Here is a 20698-nt window from a genome sequence, read left to right as displayed (position 1 = left end):
CTAGCCCTACCCATTTAATGACAGTTAGACAATTATGCTACTCCCGAAGGGCAGTCAAGTATATTTCAAAGGGCTTTTACTTTTTATGCTTTTACACTTTGAAAAAAGAAATGCTGGTTTCCCTTTCCTTTTAGAAACTGCCCGTGACCTAATGAGCTAAATGTGTTTTTGGTGGAGGATGAGAAGAGCTGAGCCAATTACCAATGAAGCTTCTATAATATACCCCTGGACTTGTCCATGCAAGTTCTCCATCTTTTTTCTGATTCTCAATAACCAAAGCACTTCTCTTTCTGACGGAAACCCATTGGGAAAGCCTACAGCATCGCTTAAGGCAGATAAGAAGGAACCCTTAAAACTGCTGCCTTGGGGTCATGGATCTTTATTAACAGCTTTTTTGGGAAAACATTGTAACTACCATTTGAGAAGTTAGATGAAACCCCAGAATGTCTGTCAGCAGAACTGATGGCAAGTTGGATATATCAATTAGAACAGTGAAGAATTTGTAGCCAGGCTTTAATAAATCTTTGCCACTGCTGGGTCATTCTTACTGGAAAAAGTGTTGAGATGGGATCATCTCTGCCAAGTGCTGCAGAGGTTATCAGAATGGCCGTAACCAAAATTTCCACCGTCAGTGTTGCAATCTTCTACCATGGCACAGTAAGGATGCCAGGAACCAAATGCCTTATACTAGCGTTCAGCCTTAAGTCATCCGAATTCTTTCGTAGACAGTATGTCATGGCAACAACCTAGTATAGGTGGGGCAATGGAACTTTCTAGTTATATGGTTTGTATAAACTGCCTCTTTTAACTTAGGAGTGTGGATTTATATAAGCCATCCATTTCTTATTTAAGTGCATACTTCTGTTAAAATCCTAAGAAAGTCATTTTTATTACTACCAAGGAGACACATTTCAATAAGCAAAACATCATTTACATGTGTACATAGAATTTTCGTGTAATCATAAAAATTATTTTGCATTTCATCTCTAGTTAAAAAGAGACTGACTACATTAGCAAAATAATGTAGACGTCAAAGCATCACTGCATGGTCAAGTTGCTTTTTCATTCATAGTGTTAATGACGAAACATTTTTGGGGTTATTGGAATATACAAAACGTGTAAGTAGGTAGCCATGTGATGATCTGCACACCAGAAAAGGTATTATTCAGACTCTGCCTTTTTTTTCTGCTTCTCATTTTATCTTGTCAGATTTGGTTTGATTCAAACCTATTGGTTCTCTTAGAGAAGGAAGTCAAACCAGTTTGAGGAATAAGCAGCATTTGGAGAGCAATCAAAGTATGCACAGGGGAATACGGGCGATAAAATCATTTTGGAAAATAATGAACAAGTAATTTAAGAGTGTGTCATGAGGGTGGTATCACAGGTTATGCTAGGTTATTAATTTTCTGACTCAGCAGTATGCCTCTCAAAAAAACACTTACAAGAAAATGGATATGTTTTTGAAAGAAATGCAATTGGAAGGGGAGAATTAAGGAACTGAGTGAAGTCCATGGGTCAGTAGACATGGGAAAGCAAAACTACCACAACTACTCACATTTAAACAAGAATTGTGTATTTGAAAAAAATATACAAAATGTAGTTAAGAGAACGGTGTTCAGGACATTAAAATAGATGTCTAAAAGTTTCTTGGCTCACCTACATAGTATCAAAGCCCTTGCCCTCCGCTGTTGTTTGCTTGTTTGTTTCCCTCACGCTGGATGCTCATTGAAATGGCTCAGTCAGCTCCATGTCAGCAAAGGAGCACAGCACCACTTGTAGGGTGTGGTCACTAGGTTTTACATTTTACTTCTCCATTCACAGGAATTGGAGAGAGCATCTGGCCTGTTCCTCAGTTTCCCCTTCCATAAAATGGGAAGAAGCACATTGTTACCTCAGACGTTGCTCGTGACCAGGAGCAGTTCAGCCCTCGACTGTTGCTTTTTCTTTCCCCTAGTTTCCCTGTTGCACTCCTCTAAGTGGTGGCCCTCTGTTGCCATGGTGACACTGCACAGGGTAATGTTGCTTAGAAATAATGACAACTGGTGGCAGCGGGGAAGCAGAGCCCGAATGGTGATTAGCCTCTGAGGAGTGCCCCGTCTGGGCAGAGAGGCAACAAAAGAAGCTGTTTGGGGCATAAAGGAAAGAAAGGGAGGCGAGCTTAATTCAATAAATTGGACAAGGATGCTACCTGTTTCCAGTAATTAGCAATCATGTTACCTAATAATGCCGATATTGATGTTTTACATTTTTACAGAATATACACTTTGTTGCCAGGTTTGTCCTTTTTTATTACTCAGAGCTTGGAGGTTTAAGTGCAATAAATATTTGTTGTTGATTTAGATTCTAGCAGTTAGCTCAATTTCTTGAAAGATAAGAGGAATTGTTGACTCAGACTCATTTTTCTAGCCTGCTTTATACTTGGGGCTTGAGTCATTCCTTGTCAATGGTGATTTAAAAAAGTGTGGCAGGATATTGATTTTTTTAAACTTCTATGGTGACTGAAATGAGAAAAAAAATAAAATCTTGTTTTAATAGATTGACTTCTCCCTGATCCTGAATTCCTGGGTTCTACTTTTCTGCTAAAGTCAAAAGATACTCTGTAGGGGACTTTTTATTTTGTTAAATATTAATGAAATACCATCACCTGCATGTCTGACTCCATTGGTATCTTCCCCACAGTGTTCAAACAAACAAGTAGCATTCTGCATCCTTCAGGGGTCTTCTGAACCCTTGGAACATCCAACCCACGTACCTCATATCTGGTTCCAAGCCAGAATAATTGTGTTCTGCAAAATTAATGGGGCGAGGTTCTTCTCAACAGGGCTGTATTCAACAGCTGGATTATGAATCTCAAGAAGAAGGGGACATAGCTACAGCCACTGCCTCAGGGGACCAGAACGGAAGAAGACCTGCTGCCTCTGTTCTGACTTCAGAGATATGTTAACCCTGCAGGGTACATTATGTTGAGGGTCCGTTTGGCTCAAAAATTGGGCCTTGGCCTGTTAGAGAATACCGGGGGCAGGGATGGGGCCTCTTGGAGCTTAGTCTTATCAAGGAAGATATTCACATCCACTTTCAGCAACCTTTTCTGCTGACAGCCTCTAGGAGTCAGTATTGCTCCCATTCAGAAAACTCAAGACCCTCCTCTAGATCTGAAACCATGGTAGCTCCCACTATCGCACCATAAAGACAGGGCTTCGGGGATGCTGGTGAGCTCTTGGTGCACAGCAGCATTCTATGTGCTGCTCAAGTAGGAGAGAAGATGTAGAAGAGAAGAACGAAACCCCTGGGGTATCGAGCTCCTAGATCTGTGTCCTTTGTGCAGCCTTAGATCTAAGTATTCAATACCTGCTCCTTCCTGGCTGCCGAGTGCAGAACCCTGTCACTTCTCCCACCTGGATGCCCCCTCAGATCTAGACTCCGGAGCAGGAACACAATGGGCTTCCCAAATGCCCACCCCATACAGAAGCTCCTATTAGATCCCACAGTTCAAATGGCCTGCTAACAAATCTAGGACAAACCCAGCTGAACTGATAAGAGTTCCTAAAAATACATCTCTCCTTAAATCAGCCTTGCCAATCATCGTACAATCACAGAAATTTAAAAACAGAAGTGGCCTTAGAAATCGTTCCATCCCTATTTTAAAGCTAGAAATCAAAGTCCCAGTGTGCTGAAATAATAATAGCAAGAATGACAATGGTCGGGAAATATTTCAAATCACATGATGAAGATGGAACAAAGAAAACAATAAAGGCAGGCAGAAACTATAAACTGTGTAGTGTATTCATGCATTTATTTGTTTAGTCATTCATCAAATATTTATTGAGTGCTTACTATGTCCCGAAGTTTTGGTGTTATACTGGATGTCAGGGATATAGAACCTGCCCTCACAGATTATGCATTCTGGTTGAGAGAGAAAGTGAACAGATAAGTAAGTAAGTATGTGAATGTCAAACAATGATAAGGACTTTGGAGAGAAGTAAAGTTGGGTGAGCTGGAGTGAGGAGGTAGGACTTATGCAATATTACATCAGGAACGGCCTCCTCATAGGCTGTCATCTGAGCCTGGTACTCTCTGAGAGAAGCACATTCTCAGCAGAGGAACAGTGAAGTCAAAACCCTGAGGCAGGCCCGTTTTTGACTGATCAAGGACTAAAGGCAGGGGTGGCTAAAGAGGGGCTAAAGGAGAGAGGAAGGTGTGAGACTGATTATAGAGGTCAATATGGTCTATTGTAAGGCTTTTGGCTTTTGCACAGAGGAGGTGAGAGCCACTTAGGCAAAGAAGTAACATAATATGATTATATTTTCAAAGGATCAATCAGAATAATGTGTTGAAATGGGACTGAAGGGGTCAAGGGCAGAAGCAGGGAGACTGGTAAAGGGGCTATTACATTAGTCCAGGAGAGAAAATGGTCATTTAGATGCAGGTGGTAGCAGTGTAGGTGGTGAGAAGGGGCTAGATTCTAGATCAAATGTAGGTTATCAAAGAAGGGGAAAGAGGGATAGAGGGAAAAAGAGGTCAGAGAGACAGAGAAAGGATTCCAGTTCGGTAGTCGTCACTGTCGGGGGGGTTTAAAGCCATGAAACCGGAGGAAAGAACGATGAAGCAGTGGCCTCGTGGATTTCGTGTTCTACTTCTTTCCCTCCTCCTCCACCTTCACCATCCACAGATACGCTAGCAGCCTCTTTCTGTTATTTACACTGGCCACCAGGTGTGAACTCTGATCTCTCTCATCTTTATTACCTTTCCTCTCAAAAACAGTATGTCGGTGGTTCTCAGTAAATGTTTGTTCTAAGCTGGTACCTCGGGCTTATCTCGCCATCAAAGATGCTAACCCCAGGTTGGTACTGTCACCCCAGGAATCTGTCAGTCAGCCTTACACACTTGCTTCCTCTAGCTCCAGCCTCTCTCCTCTCATTGAGATGTGCACTTCTTATGGCACCTTTTATGCAGCTGCTCATTCTAATCTAAGGGAAGCTGCTGGCTCCTCTCATTTGCAGAGCAAATGTGATTATTATGTGCCGAGCTCACGATTGAACGAGTCCCTCAGTCAGTCCCCCTTGGTTGGGGATACCAGTCATGCCCAGTTCTGAGACCCGGCACACCCATGCACACGCCCATGTTACAATGTTTTATGGTACACTCAGAAACAATTATCTGATAACAGATACAATTTCCATGAGGAGAGAACAGTACTTTCCCAACCTTCTCACCTTCAGTCACTTCTAAGTGTATTCTTGTGATAAATCAGGCTTCTTTGTTACTTTAAACAGTCTTGTTTCCAATGCCTCGACCTTTGAGATTGGTACCATCCCTACTCTGCCCCTGCTCTTAGCTTGCCAAGGGTATATAGAGAAAGGAAAAAAACGATACTTGTTCATTACAGAATAAGTTCATGCAGTCTCACTGGGCCACTTGACATTCTCTGGCTTTATCTTTCCTTCTCTTCTGCAACTGTCTACAGGGGCCATCCACAACTTCAGGAACTCTCTGTCAGGCCCGAGGCCCACCGCTGTGCCTGTCTGGGCAGGTAGAGCCTCCATCTGACTTGAGACAGTAGGGGCCACATGACAAAAATTGCCCAATTTCATTTTCCTGCTCTCCAGCTGAAAGCTAGGCTGTCTCCCTCATTTCCCACCTTCTAACGAGCCTCCTGTTTCTCACCTAGGCCAAGCCTCTAGTGGTCTTGTCCTGCCCCTCTTTGGGGCGCCCTCCTCTGGCAGATTCCGGCTCTGTGGCCTGCGCTGCAATTCTGCCCTTTTCCCAAGCTTCAGTTGAGTTTCCTTCCATTCAGAAAAGAAAGGTGGGAAGCGTGATGGGAGAAGCCAATACTCTCCCACATAGCACCTCTTTCCAATCCTGTGAGCAAACTTCAGGTTCAAAAAAGGTAACTTCTGCAGGAGTGCACAGGTAATCAGTGCCCATCTGACTGGAAAGTGTGGAGAGTTCAAAACTTTCCTCGTGGCTACTTGGTGTTCTTGCAGCCCAAACACTCCCAAGAGCTCCAGGTGCTGAGCGCCTCCTTTCCCAGCTCCCCTGCTCCCACCCCTGCAGCTAGGAGCTGCATAAACTGCCATGTGATTAGTGAAGTCCTGGTTATGACATCTAGTCACTACTAATTGTGCCCAAGCCCTTAAATGTGCACTCCTTGTGGTAGTGGGCTTTTTTTGGCTACTCCCTCCATCTTGAAACTCTAAACCTCTCTCATGGCATCCTTGATGTTGCAATATTCAGATGATCTTTCATTGCTCATTATTCTTTTTCTGTGATTTTGCTTACTCCGCTATTTTCTATCACCTCTAACTGAATGAACGGTCCTTGACCCTATTCAAGTCTTTCTCTTTTTCCTCCTTTATATGTGCACATATGTGAATATAAAATCTTAATCTCTTTCTCTCTCTCTGCCTCTCTTTAGCAATTCCACAGTTTTAGCTATCCTTTCTATGAACGTTAATTCCAACCGTGTATCTATGACCACAACCTCTGCCACCGTTTCCAACTGGATTCCCCTTCCTGGCATCCTTCCTCCTGGGTAGAGCTTCGGTGTCCTCCTGCCCACACGGGATCCAAATTTTGAAGTCCTCTGTGACCAAATTCCTCCCTGCTCTCCACAGTCCCAATCCCCAAAGGTTGTTCATTTCTAATACATTTACACCAGCCGTGATCTGGAATCGCCCTCTTCCATCTCCTTCTCACCACTGCAATATAATTTTCAGTCTAGATTATTCCTTTTTGCTTGGACCATTGCTATAATCTCTAACCAATTTCACCACCCATGAACTCTTCTAATTCAAGTGCACCTTTGGTGATGCTTCCAGAGAGCTCCCTCCAGCGGGGGCCTTGCCTAGATCCCTCCAGTGCTCTCCAATATCGACCTTACTAATAATCCTGACATTTTACACCTAAGTCTGCTCAGACTTATGTAGCCTAAGACCCCAAGGCGCTATTCTCAGTTCTCACTCTTCTCAATACCATCCCCCAAAGAGCCCTTTGGAAATTTAAAGGAGCATTTTTCTCCATTGTCCAAATGACTAGGAAGCATCTCTGGAATGTGATGGGCAGGAGTAAAGGATCTTACAATGGATGTGTCTCCCTCAGAGTGAAGAACCGGTTTGTATCTCATGACTTTTGAGTGTCCTACTGGACATTCACATATATAAAAATCTTGTTCATAGTGATCTAGGTCAAGATCTTAACTCTGTTTTACATATTTGTACAAAGTGATTTTTTATTTCTATTTTATTTTGTATTTTTGGGCAATCTTAATATGCCTGAATTTTTCAAGCATGCAACAACTGTGTAAGTCAAGCCAAGATTGCTCTTTGACTTTTTAGAAACTTTAACAGGAATCGTTTGGCATTTTGAAAAGCCATATCACTTGTCATTCTGATGTCAGTCTGCTTTTGTGACTGTCACACTCAGGATAATGTTACGTATATAGAAGTGTGAGCGTCTGACCATCTCCTTCTTTCTTCTAATATACTTGTGCCTGAGTATTGAAATTTTAAAATATACATTACGTATTTGGTAAAAAAGTTACTTCCTTTGATACATTAGTTATATTTCAGTTATGGCAAACTATTGAATTTAAAAAATATGTTATCTAGATTATTATTTTCATTTAGTGACAGTAAAAGTTACATTACAAAAATCTTGTCCAAAAAAAGGGGGTATTGGCATTTGTGGGTATACAAGCAGATGAAATAGCTATTTGGTTGGGGACGATGGAAGAGAAAGAAAAGGAAAAGGATTAGCTGAAAAGCAGTCCTGTCCACAGGAGGCTGTAGCGGGGAAGAAAATGGAAGTTCTGACAAAGAGTTCTCTGGGAACTCAGGGCTAGATTGCAGCCTGCAGCTCGATAATTGTTCTTTCCGACTGCAGCCATTGCGTCCTGGACATTCAGGAAACCGGTAAGTGCTGTCAGTCCTAAATGCTATTGAATACAATTGCTTTTATTCTAACTAGAGCATCTCCTAACTGAATTATAAATGTTTAGATAGAATATACAGATGCAGGGAAAAGACATGATTTGAATACAAATATGTGTTGAATATATTATAACTATACTTTTAGGAGTATATTTAGAAATTTCTCCTCTTCTGATTGAAGATGGGATTTCTTTTTTTGCCCATTCCTGGAAACTACAATGAAAATGGACCAGAAAATTTCACATGTTAAAACAAGCTCTGATTTTATTAATTTTCCACTTGTACTTTAGACACAAGATACAAGAGAAAAAAAATTAGTTGGGGGTTTATCCTTTATTACTGTTGTCACAAACAGTTGACTTATCTGATTCACTGTGTGACCTTGAATATTCTGGTGTTTTATTCCCTCTAAGAAAATGTATTTGAAAGTATGGTCGATAGAACAAAGTGCCACATAAAATGAAGACCTCATTATTAGCCATGCTTCTTTTCCTGCTTAAAATGAATATGGGTTTGGAATTAGTCTTGGAAGAGCATCTACCAAAGGTTCGTCTAACTGATATTCTAGGAAAGACTTCATAGAAGGGACCTCCTACCTTCTTATACTGACACGTCATTTACTTTACAGAAATTTATAACTTTCAGTGAGTAGAAGTTTTTTGCACCTATCATTTGTGTGTATATACATGCAAATCGATATAAGGCATGTAGATAATGTATCTAATGTTGATAAGAGTTAGAGACCATATAGAGTGTACTTATAATATACTACTAAGTATAATTTGGTTGCAGTACATAGACTCATGGCTTGGTATTTTCAATCTCCTTGATTCCAAACAAGGAAACTGAAGCTCAGAGAGCTTAGGTGACATTACATAGCTATTCAGGGTAGAGGAGCAACTAGTATATGGGTAGAAAAATGGGCTTTTAGCCCTAAATCACTCATAAGTTTCAAAATACCAATACATTTATATTTTCAATAAATTAAAAAGAAACCAATTAAAAAATGTCTAGAAAGAAAAATCTTCTTAAGGACAATCATTTTTGCTGTTCCCTGCACTGTTTTTCTTCAAAAAGTCAATTAAGTTCTTTATTTTTTCGCAGTGGGACCTCTCTCATTTCTGTATTTTTATTGACCCAGTGAGGGACCTCTTCTCAGTGGCCGTGATTACAGGGCAGGATTACACCCACTCCTGGAGGTCAAGTGGCTCTCAGCCCAGTACTCCAGCCGTGGCTCCTCTAGGTCCCTTTCTAGCCCAGGCGTCTGCATCTGATAGGTACAGGATGCAGCCGAGTCATTGATCAAGGGAAAGAACACATTGAGAGCTATTTTAAATTAAGCTCCAAAAATAGAGGTGGGATGCCTAAACATGAAGCCACTCACAGGAAGGAAAAATCATTTTTTAAAGATATATTTTAAGAATTTAAAAATCAAAGATAGGAAACACAATTCTCAAAATTAGAAATAGGAAACTCAAGGAGAAATAGCTTCTTTATTGTAATTAGATTTATGCAAAATAAAATTAAAGACATCCCATAAATTACTTAATGGATAATGAGTCCTTGACTGTCTGACTCAGAAATCGGTTTGTTTTGCAAGGATCCTTTAATCAGCTCCCTAGGAGGCCGATGTCTGGCAGACAGCTAAATACCATAGATGACCCAAAGTAAACTAAAGGGGCTGTATGCCAAAGAACTATTTTCCTTAAGGCAGTCTTAAATTTTGAACAACTTCATTCTCAAGATCAGACTTGATTGATGTTTTCTCCCTCAACAATGTACAAACTAGCTACAAAATGTTGGCAAGGTGAGGACACCTGGGGTCCACAGCCCGGGCTTGTCTGAGGGATGTCGAATGAAGAGGGGTGGCCTCCTCGGTTTAGAATGAAGGGCCACGCTTTCCAGACTCACCCTGCTGCATCCCCGAGTGGCTGTAAAAGAACGTGAGAAGCAAATTCTTTTATGCAATTGAAAGTCACAGCTTTCTGAAAATATAACATCTAGAAGAGTTTTGAATATATTTTTAAAAATGAGGTGTCATGAAAGTAAAGACCCTAAAAATAGCTTGGGTTTGGTTATTTTGTAGCGTCAAATGGCAAGTCCTTTGGCATTTCCAGAAATACTGTAAGAGCCTTGTTTCTTTATCCTCGAACATCAGTCTTGCCTTTTCTTTGGAAGTGAGTCAAGCAGTGAACCTCGATATTTGTTATATCTGGTGTTGTCTTCAGAGCTATAGGCATTACAAAGCAGCCCCTCCGTAAAGACTTCTAGCAGTGAAGGACGGAGAACTGAGCTGCTGGTTGCTAAGGACCACCAGCCCCCCAAGACAGTCCCCCCTCAGATAAGGGTTCTATAAGCAAAGCCCCATCCACCCCCGCCAAAGGCCCAAAGTCTACAGGCTATGAGTTAGTCTATTTTTTATTCTCATAGAATGAAGTCTTATCTGGGACAAATCTCTCAGGTGTTTTCTGTTTAGCCTAGTTTCATTTTGCTTTTATTGACTAGGAACATAGTCACTGGGAGAAGCCCCCAGCTAGCCCTCCTGCAGTTGTTTCTGTGAGAATCAGTGAACCCAAGGCCCTGTGATCAACCCAGGGCAGACAGACGTCTTTGTTCCCTTGGTGACCCGCAGGGTGCCTGGCACCCAGGAGGGTGGCAAGAAATGCTCACTACAGTGGTTCTCAAACGTGGGTGTGCTTTAGAGCCATGCCCCGGAGGGCTGGTTCAAACAGGTTGCTGGGCCCTGCCCCCAGGGCTTCTGATCAGTACCTCTGTGCTGGGGCCTGAGAATCTGCACTTCTGATGGGCTCCCAGGGGCTGCTGCTGCTGGCCCAGGTACTACACTTTGAAAATTGCTGGGCTAAGGATTCTGAGTTTTGAAGCTCAAATAATTTATCCCTGGGGCAGCTCCTCTCGCTCTCGACCTACTTGGTAGCAACAGAGTAAGCCAGTGGCACCTGCTGGAATTTTCCTACAAAATAATACTGAAATCCCCTATCAGAAGTCTTATTCCTTTAGGTTAGAGTTTAGTGCATATTAAAATGCAAACGATCATTGGAGGAGGATCAGGAGTTCATTTGACAAACATTTGCTGAGCATATCCTACATACCAGCCACTAAACTGAACTCCGGAGATTTGAAAATCAATATTTACAGTTCTTGTGATTAGGAAATAATGTCTACTTAAAAATAATTACCAGACAGTGTTAAAAGATGGCCCATAGAGAAGTCCTCAAAAGGGGAATGAAGATCAGGTGAGAGCACCACTCAGGGCACAGAGCTGGTGAAGCCTTGTTGTACCAGCTTAATGACTCAGCTGAACCTTCAAGGAAAGATCATCTCTCCTGTGTGAGGGGCCTTAGAAAGGCCCGAGGAGGAGAGAATATGAGGTTGCTGAGAGCTCGACGGGCATGAGCAAAGGGATTCTCAGTGTAGCCCAGAAACTTCCAGGAAAGGTAAATGGTACCTTGCATATAATCAGGGCCCATACTGTCATAAATGGGACCTTTTTCAGAGTTAGAAAAAGTTGCCTTCTCTACAACGGACGCGTTTTAACAGGGGCTCCCACAGGCAGATGAACTAGAAAACGCCACCCTTTCCTCCCCACTCAGCCAGGTCATGGGGGGATGGAATCAGTAGCTGCATTTTCACCAGGCCCTCAAACCAGGCAGGCTCTCTGTCAATGCTACCAGCATATTCAGGGTACACATCACACTCAGAGTGATTGCTTGGCCCTAAAATTATTTCGTTCACTTCTGGGTTACTAGAAGCTGAGAAAGAAAGCAGACTTCAGGCCTTTGTAGTAACACTGTGGGATTTGTACTCAGGGAAACTTCGCTGTGGGTTCCTTTCGCCTGCAAAATAAGTCGGTCTGAGAAATGAGAGATGCTCCAGATAAGTGGCCCTGAGTGACCTGTGCAGTCAGCTCTTTGATCTCTAAGGCACTGCCTGCTTTTAGAATCTATGGCTGGAGCAGAGCCGCCACAGGCGCAATTCTGGTCATTGATATAGAGATACTGCAAAGAGAGAGGAAGCCTGAAAGTGGACTTATTCAGTAAGTATTTATAGAGCATTTGGATAGCACTTTACTGTTTACAAAGTATTTTCATGTTTCCTCTATAATCTGTCCTTGGCAGTAACAGTGCTATATAGGTAGAAATTATCATCAACATTTTACAGATGAAGAAACTGGATCTCAGAGAATTGACTTACATAAGGTCATATGAAGGAACCTTGGCAAAATGAAGCCTAGGAAAGTTGGCTTTCAGGACAGGGTACTTTCTACTGTTCCAGAAAGTTCTATGTTGACTGATAGAAAAAATGCAAAAGCCCCTAAAGACAGTGCCACCAATAGAAATACAATGTAAGCTACATAGATAATTCTGAATTTTGGGAAGCTAAATAAAAAAAAAAAGTGCATTTAATTTTAGTAATAACATTTAATCCAATTTGTTAAAAAATATCAATTTACTATGTAGTAATTATAAAACAATGACAGGTTTTCATATTTTTTTTTCCACAGTAAGTTTTAGAAAAAAATGTGAATTTTATACTTGGAGCACATCTCAATTAAGATGCTGAATTTTGATTGGAAATATTTGGTCCGTATTTAGGTTTCATAAAATTTACAACTGAAAAATAGATACACATACTCAAATCGGTCCAAGCACACTTAAAAGTTCTTCAATAACTAAACTGAGAATCAATTTTAAGTTAAATTTACATTAATTAAAAATAAGTAAAATTTCATAATTTAGTTCCTCAGTGGAACTAACCAAATTTCAATAGCCACATGTGGCTAGTGGCTTCTGTCTAGCCCTAACATATAACTCTTCCTCTGAGGAATTTGCAGTCATGAAGACCCAATATATAATTTGGTCAACGTGTTAGCATAATTTAGTCTTGTCCCTTCATAACCATGTTAAAAGTTCGTCTTCTCTATCTTTACCCATCATTGCCCATCTCCTTGGGTGGCCTCCTCTGACTTAATCAGATCTGCTCTATTCCTTGTTCCCACAGCTGCCTGTCTGTACCCACTGCAGAAGATGGAGGCTGTGATGGCCCAAGGGAAGCAGTGACTTTGATACTAGTAATCCTACAACTTTTAGTCTAGAAACAGTGAACAATCTGGGAGAAAGAGTGGATTTGTGGGATGTTAGGATAGCAATATATTTAGATGCACCTCCCTTTCGTTCTGGAGCATTGTTGACATACACAGAACCCTGCCTATCAGCGAGCTTGGCTCCTCTGGTTTTAAAAGCAAATTCACCTTGATAGATTCTGACCACCTAAATTTTGGTTGGATTTTCATAGTAACTAAGAATGGCAATCTGTTTCTACCAGAAAAAAAATATGTTGTCTTTTTTATTTAAAAGTATAAGCAAAAGTGTACTCCATTCATTGGACTGGGTTGAGGGCATTGTTTCTTTTTTGGAGTACTTGAGTAATTATTCATTTGCCAAATATGCAGAAATTCTGCCTGTGTTTTTAACTACATGTGAAGTTTGGCAAAGACTGTGGTGCTGCCTTTGAGGATGTCTCCTGCATCTTTGTTTTCCTATAACCTCATCTTATCTTGGTCCATAGGATTCAGGGACTCTATAAATATCTTGCTAATATAAATTAGATGTGTCCAAGTCATCATTTTAAACCTCCTTATTATTAGTGTCTCACTCCACTGCATACACAGGCAGAAATGTTTCCTTGTTCCTTGCTTCCCTCATCCTTTGTTCACCATGGGGGTTAGAGGCGGGGGTTGAGGTAATGAAGGTACAGGTCCAGGCTGGCCTGTGAAACCTGACCCAGAGTAAATTTGGTTATGAAACTTGTCTTCTTAAAGGCCCTAAGTTAAGCTAGTTGATGTTAGCTTCTGGGAACACAGTGATGCCAAACAGACAAGCAGAAGCCTGCCTGTTCCCTCAAATATTTTACAGTTAGCATTAGGTATGTGGCATAGCTTTCAAGGTTGCCGATTTCCTTAAACACACATACTATTAAAACTCATTCAAACACTTCTACTAATAAGTATTAGGATGAAGTAGCATTTCCCACTAGTCCTGAGAGATGTCATGCTAAATAAATGCCCTGAATGCCCCGTGATCAAATAAGCTTGAGCGATGTCATTACTTCACTTCCCTTATTAGAGTCATTGAAGGCCAAAAAAGGCCCTACTGCCAGGAAGCCAGCTAGCTTGGTTAACCTGGAGTTAACTGAACTTAATTGATTGTGGGACCTACTTTTTCAGGGAGCACTTGTGAACCACTTAAGAATTGTTGTCCTTTGAACTTATTTGGAACATACTGATTTTAAATAGTCTACTTCCAGTCTCCATTAAGTTCTTAGTCATACACTTTTTAGGACATCAAGGCTAAGCAAGTATCTCAGGTAACTTGTAGCATGTATAATTTATGAAAATGATCAACTTCTGGTATTTAGTTCTTTATTCATACTTGCCCAATAATGTTAAATTTTAATATTTTAACAATTTCACCATTTTTGAAAATATTATAAGAAATAAAATATGCTTTTAAAAATCAGAATTTACTAATTATATTTTTGTTGTAGATATTTAGCTCCAGCATTCCACAAAACAGAGCATTTTTAGATTGTGACTATATTAAAAACTAAACTGAACTAACCTAAAACTAACTTGCATTCATTCAGTCACTGAGTCGATCATCAGTTAAAATGGTCAATAAATATTTTTTGTGAACCTAAAACCCATAAACTAAGGCATTAGGGATACTTACCTTCCTAGTGCTTACAGGGACAGAGGGGAATACCAACATTAAACAAGTAATAAGAGTAGAGAGAAAGTATAAGAGATCTGAGAGTGAAATCAAGAGACTTCTGTCTATCCATCTCTAAATTCAAATCTTTATAAACTAAAAAGGATGTAAAGAAGCCAACACTTCAGACAATATCCTTTTATATAAGAAAGACACATCCCAAATAATTGTTTATAGCATTTCCAACTATAAAATCAATGGCCTAAATGTAAAATTAATTGGAAGCCACAGTTTTAATACACTGTTTTGGCTATTAAGCACATTAGATTGAATTGTTTCAGAAATGCCTAATTATTGTGTATGCCACACTCATCTCTTTGAGTCATTGCTAACTTTTGGACTGCTGCTTAGATCATTTCTGCAATAGGATTGCAGTTGCGTATTTTTCCTCTCTTTTTATAAATGCATAACTTTCATCACTATACGCAAGGTGCAAAGCTCTAAATTGCATCTTTACAAATTCTAGACAAGAGCTAAAGTGCTACAGAGTTTGATTCTATTGAGTTTGGGTGTCATTTGATATTTTATTGGTGTTTTTCAGGTTCATGATTTAAAAGTGCCTGTGTGAAGTCACTTTTGCTGGAAACTGCAGCCGGGGAACTCTTGTTGTGTTCGTCTTGTTTTTCTGTCAAATACACGTTACCCTGACCTTATGACTGGATGAAGATACCTCAATTGTCTGACTTTGCCAATTGCTTGATTTCAGAATTTTAAAAGGTGGAAGGAAAAAGAAATCCTGCTAAGATCTGAATGTCTAAGTGGCTTATTTTCTAGCATCATCAATAGCTGTGAGCTTCAGAACTAAATATTCTCCCAAGGAGTGCCATGATATTGTAATCACTTTATTAATAACAGTTGTGTCTGCAAAACGGTTGAGAGACTTGGACGTTTACAGCCAGAGATGACACTGAGCATGCTTTTATTTCAGCCCACAGTCCTCAAGTGGGGCATATTGATTGATGAGTGACTGCCTGCCAATAATTCTCTCCTCACTGCTTCTTGGATTGGACTTCATTAAGCAATTTATCACTTATCTTCAGACTTACATGTGGGGTTTTTCACAATAGTTTTGGAATCATTGGAACTTGGATTGATTTCATCATTTAACAGAAACTAACAGAATCTAAATTACTTTATCATCATGGCTTTGAATGTTGCCCCAGTCAGAGATACAAAATGGCTGACATTAGAAGTCTGCAGACAGTTCCAAAGAGGAACATGCTCACGCTCTGATGAGGAATGCAAATTTGCTCACCCCCCCAAAAGTTGCCAGGTTGAAAATGGAAGAGTAATTGCCTGCTTTGATTCCCTAAAGGTAAGATAATGCATTTAATGTGTACATCAATGCCATATTCTACTTTCAAATGATATGTTCTTCATTGTACTTTTGCAGAAGTTTAACAATTGTTTTTAGATTCTGTCTTCTTGTTTGTTGTGATGGGAGATTTTCACTCAAATTTTTTCATATCAGGCATACATAAATTTTTTACAGATCCATGTTTAAATTAAAAATACATAATGGTGTATTTTTAGTCTGGCATGACATTCATGAACCCAAGGGTTTTAAATCAAAATCTGGCTTGTGAAAACTAAAGATAAATATTTTATTAACATTTGATCTTCTGGAGGTTATATAAAGGTGAAAAAATTGAGTGTGTCACTTTTATGTGCCAGTTACTCTGATTCATCTCTTGAAGAATTTTCTATTCTGTGGATGTCTTTCTTGACCAAGACTTTCTAAAATACTTATTAATATATTTTTCATTCTCTTTGACAATTTGACATGGCTCAAAAAATGACTGAGTACACAGCTAATATTCCTTGAGCACCTACTATGTGAAAATTAACATAACACATCACTGAAGAAATGAATGTGATTCAGGATGGTATCCTTGATGATCTCACTGTCTGGTAGGGAAAATACAGCACATCAGCAAATAACTACAATGCAAGACAGAAAGGAGAACGTGCCTAAAGGGAGGAATAGAGAGAAGACTTTGATGAGGGGGGATCCACTGGCTTCCAGCTGACTGTTTCAAGACATATTTTTGGATACTGTGGCACCTGAGTTGTGTGGAGTTTTGACTTGAAAAAAATGGAAGAATAATAATGAGAAATCTAATTGAAGGAAATGAGGGTGACTTAGCCCATAATTCTTTGAGGTTTATTTTGCCCTAAAATTACAGATTCTATGAATCCCAGATTATCTAGGACGGTCCTAACATCATCAAGAAATGGGTTACAGTGGAGATAAGTAAGATGTATAGCTGAAAAAGAGCTTAATGTTTACATCTCTGCAAAATTTCATTTAAATAAGCTTACAAAACAGGAAAAAAATAATCTAAACTCTAGATGTATGATTTGGGAAATCACAATGCTATAAATTTATAAAATAGCCTATTCTTGGGTATTGAAGGGGCTGGGTATGTTTTAGGGGAGAAACTTCATCTTAAAATAAAAAAATATGTCTTACAAGTCAAAATTAAAATATAAGATTTCAAATCATATATTTAAGTATAATTTAAAGGAAAAATTTGTCTATACACTAAAAGCAGAATACATTTATAGTTCAACAGAAGTCTTTTAAGGGTTAAAATTTCAAAAATTAGATATGGTATTTACCTCAATAACTACTAGCATTTTATTCCTTTTTTATCATAAAAAATTAATTAGACTTTAAAATTAAAAGTCATTTTGTCTACACTGAAGTGAATAGATTGATAAATCACAATTCATGTAAACTATAACATTTTTATATTACTTTTTATTTTGCTTTTAGTCAACAAAGCAAACTAAGTGTATATTCACTTCTTTGATTATTACCAATTAAAGCATTCACTATAAAAAGCAGTGTAGATGAAAAACTAGATCATAAGAACTTCAAGATACCAAAATAGGCAGTGATAAGAAATTCATTTTCCAGGTCATCCCCAATTCCTTCATTTTATCAACAAAAGCCTTCTCAGTTTTCATATAAACTATTAAACCAACATTTTAGCAAGTTTCTTAAAATGTTTAATGTTTTAAACTAGTTAATTAGGAACACATGAGGGAAATAACTCTTAGCTACTAAGGCTAAGTATTTCTTGAATATCAACAGGATAACAGATCCTTATAATTTATTACCTCATTCTTGATTCACCTGGATCACAGTTATTTGGGGATTCCAACCCATGGAGAAAGGATCAAGAACAGTTATGTTTAGCTAGCGTAAAAACATGAACTAAGCCGTGAAAATGTTGAGCACCGTTCAAATGAAAAGGAGCTTTAAAAATCATTTTCAGAAGTGTCTAGTAAAACCATTTTCAAGTGTTGAAGCATAGTTATGTATTGCCTCAAGTCATCGGTTCCCTTTTAAAATTGTAAATTTTCAGATTATTTGAGTATAATGTTACATATATTTTTTTAATTGTCAAACTGTAAAGAATGCGAAAAGAGCCCACAGGCACAGGAGTGAGACAAACCCGGATCCAAATACCTGCTCAGCCTCTTCCCCGGCTTGGGTGGTTCATTTATCACTTCTTATCTTTGTTGTCTTACCAGTAAAATGAGGATAATCGCTTACAAAATTGGCTAAAGTATGCACAATGTCCAGCATGATGCTGGCATGTTCACCTTGCAAAGGGGTTGTAAGGATTATGAGTCCTTATAGCAGGGACTGGTAAATTTTTTAAAAAACCTCAAAAATAGTAGCTATAAAGAAAATGATGATGACGATAATAATGAGGCTATTTAATTTTATTTCATTAAATGCATTTTAAAAGACCGTGTTGCCCAGTGGAGCCAGCCTGTGGTAGGGAGAAGAGCAGGGGCTTTGAAGTCAGACAGGCCAGGGCTTGAACAAACCCTGGCTGGAACACAGGCTTGCTATATCATTTGAGACATATCATTTTACCTCCTTGACTTCAGTTTCCTCTTATTTAAAATTGGTATAATAATTCCTACTTCATAAGATTATTTCAAAGACTAACTGTCCTAAGATATGCCAGATGCCCAGCACAGGGCCGGACATGGTAGGGACTGGCGATGTTAGCTTCTTTCCCTTCAGAATAAAATATCACAGTATAGACAATGATTTTGATGGCTGGCTTTACAGGCAAGATGTGTCCAGCTCTTAAAGCATCCAACTCTTCATGAGTCTTAGCTCAAGAATCTACCAGGTGAATTATGATACCTCAGTGAGACAAATTAGTTATGACATTAAAAGAAATCAAGATTGAGTCAGACATCATTTTTGTTGTTATTTATCACAAGATACTTTTTTCTGAAAACACTGTGGGGTATTTTTATTCATAAAAATAGGTACAAGGAATTGGTGTCGGCCTATCCATATAGAGTCAAGTCATCTGTGAGACTGAGATAGTCTTTCTTTTGCTTTTTGTTATGAGTTATTTATAGACATAAGTAAACTTCTGTAAGAACTTACTAAACAAGTGTTTGCACGTTTGGAAACGAGGTTTGTTTCAGCCTTTGGGAAGAGAGTTATACATATATAAATACTTTGATAAAAGACGTTTCAGAAAATGTAGCAGAGTTCGTACAGCAACATTTGTATTTTATTCACAACTCTTGCCGTGTGGCATTTTATGTGAAACTGCTGGGCATGCAAGATTTTATGATTTTTTTTTAAGTTATAGTATTATTATAAACAATGGAATTGCTTAAATCTTTTCTGGAAGGCCAGGACATTCCAGAACACTGTGTTCTACAGGTTAGGTTAACTTAACCAAAATGCACATTGCTTTGTGAGCAACTAATGAAGCCTTGACCACCCATCTCTATGCCTTTGTGTTGGCAAAACAGTTTCCCTCACTGTTCAGGTGTTTGAGATTTTTTTTTCAGGTGCTTCTTGTAACTGACAGAAATTAATCTGGATTGTTTTGTAAATTGAGACGTCAGGAAAGATGTAAATGAATTAGCTTTAATGCATATTTACCACTTTCATCAAATATTTAATATATTTGTTTAAATATTTGAATTTGAATACAGCTTTAAAAAGGAAACGATTTTTAAAAGCAGGTTGCTAATTCTTGCAAAACAAAAATAAACAGTCCTAGAGTATTTGGGAAAATTGTTTAGACCTCATACAACCTTTCACAATAAAAATCAGTTCAAAGACAGTGTGATTCTTTTTATGCCTAAATCAGATAACGTCACTCCTTCATTCAGAGCCTTCCAGTGGTATCCCATCTCCCTCAGAGTAAAGACCTTATAATCCTCACAAGTGTCTAGTGCCTATGAGATCCACTTTCCACCCTCAATCACATGACTTCAGTCTTATCTCTGTCCCCTCACCCAATTCACTCCAGCGTCCCGCCTCTTCGCTGTCCCCTAAATATGCTTAGCAGATCTCTACCTTAAGGTGTTTGCACTTGCTCTGTCTGAAATAGTCTTGCCTCAGTTGTATGAACAGCTTTTCCCTTCATTCCCTTCTGATCAAAAATACCAACAGCAAAGCCTTTCTGCCAAACTTATTTCAAAAAGTAATCCCCACCTTGCTGAGATCCCATTTTCTCATCACCTTGCTTTACGGTTCTCTCTAGCACTTGTCACTATCTGACAAAGTATATACTTGTTTGATTTTTGTTCATTATCTGTTTCCCTTCTCTACTCTGCTAGAATGTAAGCTCCGTGTAGATGGGAATTGTGTCTTTTTTGGTCGTCGATGTATCCCCAGAGTCTAGAACTGTGTCTCATACATAGTAGATGCTCAATAAATATTTGTTGAATGGCATAGCATGTTCATCAGGAAAGTAGTCAACGCCTCTCAGAGCTGACCCATGTGATTGTACAGGGATGCACTGCACACTAGGGATGCATTTCTCATCATAGTCTGTGTGATAGGCACCCTTTCCCCCTTGAGTTGTGCAGTCATGTGTTATGGCCCGGTTCTTAATATCCCAGTAGATTTAAAAATCAGGGATTGGAGACACAGACGTGATTCAGGAAGTATAATGCAACACTGGAAAACTGACCAGGAAA

At 39.2% G+C, this 20698-nt stretch overlaps 1 protein-coding gene across 10 annotated transcripts in view; it reads left to right on the top strand.

Annotated features, from left to right (window-relative positions):
* MBNL2 (muscleblind like splicing regulator 2) overlaps positions 1–20698 on the top strand; it is a 146099-nt gene that overhangs the window by 31455 nt on the left and 93946 nt on the right. For 8 of the 10 annotated variants that reach the window (XM_016123156.2, XM_016123161.2, XM_016123158.2 and 5 more), the window contains exon 2: positions 15258–16031. The exons of the other annotated variants lie outside the window; for them this stretch is intronic. In XM_016123156.2, coding sequence (XP_015978642.1) covers positions 15858–16031 — 174 coding nt within the window. In that variant the 5' untranslated portion in view covers positions 15258–15857. The remainder of the gene's footprint in view (positions 1–15257; positions 16032–20698) is intronic. 10 annotated transcript variants of the gene reach the window in all.

Source organism: Rousettus aegyptiacus, unplaced genomic scaffold (genome assembly GCF_014176215.1).
Source record: "Rousettus aegyptiacus isolate mRouAeg1 unplaced genomic scaffold, mRouAeg1.p scaffold_m13_p_11, whole genome shotgun sequence".
In the NCBI taxonomy this organism is placed as follows: domain Eukaryota; kingdom Metazoa; phylum Chordata; class Mammalia; order Chiroptera; family Pteropodidae; genus Rousettus; species Rousettus aegyptiacus.
This window is presented reverse-complemented; position numbering and strand designations above follow the sequence as displayed.